The sequence below is a fragment of the Antrostomus carolinensis genome, unplaced genomic scaffold, assembly GCF_000700745.2.
Source record: "Antrostomus carolinensis isolate BGI_N321 unplaced genomic scaffold, ASM70074v2 scaffold45026, whole genome shotgun sequence".
Lineage (NCBI taxonomy): Eukaryota > Metazoa > Chordata > Aves > Caprimulgiformes > Caprimulgidae > Antrostomus > Antrostomus carolinensis.
The window spans coordinates 8,289-15,376 of NW_010321974.1; the positions used below are offsets into that span (position 1 = coordinate 8,289).

The 7,088-nt window shown below is 36.0% G+C and overlaps 1 protein-coding gene across 1 annotated transcript in view; it reads right to left on the bottom strand.

Moving 5' to 3' along the window:
• Nucleotides 1–302: 302 nt before the first annotated feature.
• Nucleotides 303–7,088, bottom strand: part of LUC7L3 (LUC7 like 3 pre-mRNA splicing factor) — a gene marked incomplete at its 5' end in the record, with an annotated part of 12,959 nt that continues 6,173 nt past the window's right edge. The window contains 4 exons of the mRNA XM_010170101.2: nucleotides 303–756; nucleotides 1,613–1,678; nucleotides 2,104–2,209; nucleotides 2,315–2,455. Of these exons, the coding sequence (XP_010168403.2) occupies nucleotides 1,654–1,678; nucleotides 2,104–2,209; nucleotides 2,315–2,455 (272 nt within the window). The remainder of the gene's footprint in view (nucleotides 757–1,612; nucleotides 1,679–2,103; nucleotides 2,210–2,314; nucleotides 2,456–7,088) is intronic.

The window sequence follows — 7,088 nt, forward strand, 5'->3', positions numbered from 1 at the left end:
CAACTGCTTTATAAAGGCTTAAGGCCTACATTTTTATTGCCGGGTTTCTGTAATTTCTTAACCAACTGCAGCATAATCTGCACTTTTTAGGGGACAGAGAATCCAACCACCTTCTAACAGCTGAAAAGGGAAGTTTGAAATGAAATACTAACTGATGACACCAAAAAAACCCAAACCCATAAACACCACAGAATAACTAAGCATCCAAATTAATGGACTAAGCTTGAAGACATGAGTAGATTTATTAGGAAAGAGACTTATTTAATATTAAACGTTCAATGACAGAGACAATCAAATTTGTAACAGAAATTCAAAGATACTTTATTTCCATTTCTCATATATCAAGAAGCTAGGAATAGCTTAGTTGTAAAAATGGGATTCATTTTAGTTCGATTCACACAAATACTAAACATTTATTTTTGTGTTTTAAAGTCCAAGAATGAAAACTTGCAATTAAACACTGAGCAAGCCATGTGTTCAGATTATGTTGGTTTCTTATCTTAAAAAGTCTTAAAGAAAAAAAGGATACAGGACTTAATATTCTCAGTAGCATATGTGCTATTATCAACACATCTTTCTGAACTCTGGGAGGAAACACCAGTCCTGAATTAAATTTTATTTAAAAAAAAATAATAATAATTCTAACTGAACTTTATATTTTTCTACGCCACTACAGCTTTCTTTCACCTCATTTTAAAGCAGATCTTCAGTTTCAGCTGTCTTCCGCTGTCTTCACAGACTCTTCATGTAGTAGTCCTATAATGCAAAATTTTGGGAAAACAGACAATTAGACAGCATTTAGAGCATTTAGTTTACCATTCTTATTTATTGTCCCAGTTGTTAGCTGCCATCTAAACTCTACAAAAATGTCAATTGAACATGACTGCCTCTAGAAGCAGTAATGTAGCATTAATGGTTTAATAATCAACATTAACTGTTTAAGAGTTCCTAGCATAAATAAGGAAACTACAGTAACAACTTAAGTTCCAAGAAGCTCATTTATCAGCTGTACTCTCCATTTTTAGTTCCTTATTTCAGGAATACAACTAAAGACCTTCTTTAAGAGTAAGAAAGCTATGTCAAGAGTGGGGGAAAAACTTCAAGTTTTCCTTTTAATACAGTATTTTTATTTCCTATTGTTTAGCTGTTTCATTTCCAACAAGCAGTGTTCCAGCATACATTTTTTGCCACAAACATTGCAATCATTTGGTGGCATCTGTCTTTGTATTTACATCTCCCTTACAAGTCTGTTACCAGCCATTCCACTTCTCTGTACTACGGCTGACTGCACATTCTCCTACACAGTAGGAAATATTAAACACATACCTCTTAAAGACTTGAATTGCATTGAAAGTAACAAGGCGATTATTATGTAGTGTTTATTGCATTTTAAACTCTTTAAAGATATCTAATTCTGGGCAGCACTGCATCCCTACATACAGTCGAAAGAAAATTCCGTTCTGTTAACATCAGATGTACAGTATCCACACAATACACAAAAAGTCCTTTTCACTATCTTGAAAATCAAAAACACAACAATAAGCTTAAAGATTACAGGCAACAGCATTCAAACATGGATGTGGGTAGAGAAAGGAGTACCTGGCATGAGTACCTGCTTAGTTTGACTGAATCCTTGATTTTTAATTTGGCTTTTCATGGGCCGCTCACAACACCAACGCTGTGTGAGGTATGGTAGTCAGCTGCAATAATTCATAAACCCTACACTTCCATCAATCCAATGCTACTGGCTCTCGAGTTACAGAACAAACTGCATTAGAATGCAAGGCAATAAAGCAAAAAAAAACTAGAAACATCCTTGACAAAGAAATACTAGCAGTTTATATGAAAACAAAGTAGTCCAACATGTGCCTCAAATATTAAGTATTAAAGCAAAAGTTTCTGCTCATGTACCAACACAATATGGACTTAAATACCAAAACAGTTCAACTTTTTTTTTTTAAAAAAAAACAATAACAAAATCCCTAAAAATAAAAAAATATAATTAATTTTTTCTATGGTGGCTATATTACAAATATGTCCCAAAGAGGCACACTAATGGGGGGCACGAGTCTGCTACAAAATAGCTGAGACAAAACAATGTACCTCAAAATGTTTTGCAGGACTACACTGTCTTTTCCTTCAGAAGGTGCTTTAGTATGTCTTCTTACTTGGCTTAGTTCCATCTTCATCTGTGCATACTTACGCTGCACTGTTAAACAGTAACAAAAAGCCCTAATCAAAGTTTGAAATAATGCACTTACCTCTGTCTGATCTGAGGTCATATCAGATCAGTTTTAATTGGACTGAGTGTCACCTTCAGATTTAATGTCTTCACTGGTCCCATTGACCTCATTCTTAGTATCACTCTCCTTCGAGTCTGTATTTGTGTCTTCACTCTGTTTTTCTCGACTACTGGACTTCATACTACTTTTTTTATCATCAGATCCCCTCTTTTCTGCCATGAAAGAAGACATTGACCATGGATTTCAAAGTAAAAACAAACATTGCACATGTGAGATATACATTGCATACAAAACAGGACAATTAATTTCTATAGCAATAGCAGTAATACTCAAAAAGTTACAGAAATAGGCTTCAGACTACCATGCTGGAATGGAGAGGGTACAAAAAAAGGTCAAAGGGGACAGAACAAGGTGGGGAAAAGAGGAGAAAGGACAGCCCTCCTAACAGAGGCAGCTACTCAGCTGTCTGCTGAAATACACAAACTGGGGGGGTAAAGAGGCAGTCAAGAAGTTAGGCAAATGTGTAATTATGGTGCATGGCTTCCTTACTTATCATGGGACTCTTTTTGTCCCCAAGATTTAACTTTTCATGTGTATGGCCTTCTCTGGTTTACAATTCTCATTAAACATGGTCCTTGAAAAGAGAATCAGAAAAGAGTGATGGGACAATGCATCAGTGCATTATCAAATACATCAACTCGCTAACTTAAAAATCTAGCAACCCCAAACAATTAAATACTTGGGGAAACAAACACTACTAAGCACCGCTAGCTTTGAAGGTGGGGTTCACTGTGACAATCCCTGTACAGCATGTCACAGAAGCTGCATGCCAATTCACAGTTCTCTAGAAACGGCAGTCATTTATAACCCACTCATTAAAAAGGCTTGGGGAGACAGTTTGTAAGATATATAAAAAGCACTATTTTCCAAATGCAAAGGAACAGCAAGATGGGAAGGACCCCACAATTTCATCACGAATTGGAAAGCTGACTGAAGAGTTTGCTACTCTGCTGAAAAACTCGTATTTTCCTCAATAATCTTCAAAGAAGCAAGGAAGCCAGAACTAAAAATATTTCAATGGGAAGAAAAACATTCAGTATTAGCGCTGTGTGCCTCATCTGTAACTTCAGTGTTTGTAAATTTAATAAAAATATCAATTCTTTCTGTATTATTTCACTCCGTAATATTCAACTTTTGATCAGTAAAGACACTTTGGAGAGAAAAAAAAAATAAATCAAAAAACCAACCTCTTGGATGTCATCATACAGAACAACATTCATGCTCTTTTTTTCTGATTATTCCCTGCTATCCGGGCAATTAAAATAAGTAATATAAATATATATATCCCCAACACAGGAGCACACAGATCGAACACTCTGAAAAAGCTATTTTAAATAATGTTATCACCTAGACTGGCATATCACATTTTTATATTCCAGAAGACAAAGTAGAAATTAAGCTTTAACAGAGAAGCAACATCCCAAATTTCTTTGTTTTAAAACAGACCACCAAAAGGAGGGGTAAAGGCCCCACACAGAAATGACGGCAACTGCCTAATGAACACTACTACTGAGGTTTCATCTGAAGCAGCACATCCAGTGCAGGGTGCTTGGAGAAAGCACGCAGCGATGTCAAAAAGCTAACTGAAGAACTAACAATTTTGCATCTGTCTGCCCTCGGTTTTGCAACTCCGCAGGTAGATTGCACTCTAACTAACCTTGTTAAAAAGTCTTCTTTTTGTGTCTTATAGGTATCTCCGATGCACACGTAGATCCACTGAGGAATAGTAGTCTTGTTTCCCCGCAGAGGACTAGTAGTCAGTCCAATAATCTTATCTTCTGTCCTATGTAGATATGGTAGATCTTAATAGCCCTATGGATGTGCAGTGTGCAGGGTTTTGTTCTGTCTTATTTGTTTCTTGAATTTGGTCAGGAAGGGTAATTTTGTTTAAGGATAAAAAAAACTACTATTAAACTGTGGTATGAAAGATGAAACTCTCCTAAAAACTTCAATAATAAAATAGGTTCACCATAGCAAACCTTCAGTTTGCCAAGCAGAGCTGAGAAAGTGTATTCAACAAATAGTCCAATTTCTGAACTTGAAAGCTTTCAACTCCTGGAGCATCTGCAAGCAGTTACGTTCCTCCACTGTATTTTCAATCAATAAGATTTCTTTCATTTAACACACATAAGATTAGTTTGAGGTTGAAACTGTGTGTACTATTTCAGCTGTGATCTAGTAGGTATAATCACATAATACTGACTTTGCTTCCTGATTCAACACATGTGCATTTTCCTGATCAAGTTTGTGTGGGCAGCTAAGATACAGTTGGTCAGAATTCTTACCAAGACAGTGTGAATGGCTTTACCACTCAGAGAATGCAAAAATCAGTCAAACATAGTATTAGTGAGAGTTTGGGTGTTCTGACAGTATTTGCTGAGGTGTAATCACTAACATGAAAACAGAATCACAAATATAATTATTTTTATTTAAGTATAAGAATCCAGATTAAGGAAGCTGAAGAGGCAAGTTTAAGTGGTCTGGAGGCATGTTCCAGTATTAATCCTTCATAAAATGAAGGTACTTCCAACAGATATTTTCCTTTTCTTAAAAAAACCCCTTTTTATTCCACCTACTCTGAAGTTAGTTTACTTGAACAGTAGTTACATTCTACTGGTTTATATTAAGCTAGTGCTCAGCTGCTGTTTATGGCTGGCAGGCTCCCTCATTAGCAAATGTACCCCTGTTCCTGAAACTCGACTCAGAAATTAAGTGTCTCCATTTTTTGATAGATTTTTTTCAGTATGATCATAAAGACTGATGTATTCCACAGTATTTTAGCGAACGAGAAACCAGGATTTCTGAATTTTCAAATTATTGCACTAATTTAATGTGTAACAGTAGCCAAGTCATAGGCAACTGTGCCTTGACCTTTTTCCTATTCAGACTCATGTTTATAAAGCAGCTTGAGATCTCAAGATGAAGTGCACTACCATGAGTAACTACAGCCAGGCCTTTGCTGCTTATTTTTGTAATTGTAGATCAATGGTGGATATAAAGACAATGAGATTCTGAAGCCAATATTCCCAGTGGAGCAGTAAATGTGGTAAATCTTAAATTCTACATTACTTCTTTTTGTGCAAACAATAGAGCAGGTAGCCAGCCACACACTTCAGATATATGAACCTCTAAAGCTATCTACTTAACTATCTACCTACAATGCCACATTGCAAACATAAGGACGTAACAGTGTTTACAGCTTCATCACAGAAATTCAATGCTTGCTTGCTAAATACTATTTTTTTCATTTTTTTCCCCACTTTTTTTTTTTTTAAAAAAAAAAAAAGCTTTTCCCAGCAAAGGGAAAAACACTTCTTCAGCATTATAGTCCTGCTCTAAGGCCTATTTGTGTTTCTACAAATGTTATTATTACATAGTCAAAAAAAGTAATTGATTTTCCCACGTGGAATTTTCATCACAGCTCATAGCATCCCCTCACTGTTCTCATTTCTGGAGGAAGAAAGTAGCAAGCAGCAAATAAAACGGCCAGCAAGGAAATCAGTCAAGTTAAAACTAAAAATATTGAGATGCTGAAGAAAGTTCACTAGCTCCTCTATTTATGGAAGGATTAAGGAAAGAACTGAAAAGCCATTAAGCTCAAAAACAGACCAAATTTGAATAAATAATAACACAGTTATTTATATGCATAGATACACACAGAACACCAAATTAGGACATTCTTGACTAAGTACCAGAAATCTGTTTATAAAGTAGGTAAAAAAGGCACAATATCAGGTAGGAATAAATTAACAAATGGACAGGTATAGGCTACAATACTGAATCTGAGTTTAAACACTATAGATCAGTTCCACTGCCAATGAGCAAACACCTAAAACCCACTTGCTTATAAAGGGCAAAGCAAAAGGAGAGAAGAATCAATACTGAAGATGCACCAAAGTATAAACCAGAAAAATTAAAATGGTACAAGGAAGTCAGGCGAGATAAATATACGAAGCATTACTAACATTTTGGGAACTAATCCAGGGGACAAATACAGAAAATTAAGGGTAGGGCAAAGAGGCCAATGCAATCCAAAAACAGGCACACAGCACCTTTCATTCCAGAGAACATCAAAAATAGCTCAGAAACATAACAGAATTGTTTCATCTATTATTGATGGTCAGCTCTAGTAATGAGGTGGGGTGGCTGTTTCAGACTGGACATTAGTCAGCACCCCAACAGAGCCAGTAGTTTAAGCCAGAAGTTAGTATTACATTTGTCCAGAAGTTTCAAAAGAGTTTGAAAGGGAAAAATTTAGCAATAACAGTGAATTAGTGTATTTTAACAGAATGTGAACCTCCAGCGTTCTCTCTGTAGCTCTTTTTAATCCTACTTAAAGGTAAAGCTTCTGAACACCAGCCTTTGATGAAGCAGTGAGTCACCATCAATGCTGCTGTACATGGTATGTACTGCTATAAAAGCATTCAAGGAGTGATACAGCATTCCTTTGAGACTCACCTGAATACTGACAAAGCAAATCTCACTTCATTTAAAAAACAAACAAACAAACAAACAAACCACACCAAAACCAAGGGGGAAGGATGGGGGGAAGAACAGGAGATTGGGGAGAAGGCATTAAAATTGTAATTTAGAGCATTACAGAAATTCTGCAAGGTTTATCTTGGAATGCATTCATAGATTATGAAAAAAACCTTAAAAACAGTGTTAAAGGAAAATAAAGAAAACATGATAGTGTAGAGAAGTAATAGATGGTACAGGTGAAAATACAGCTACCAATCTCCCACAAAGCAGGTACCAGCAAAGGGCAGTTTTTTCCTGCTAACA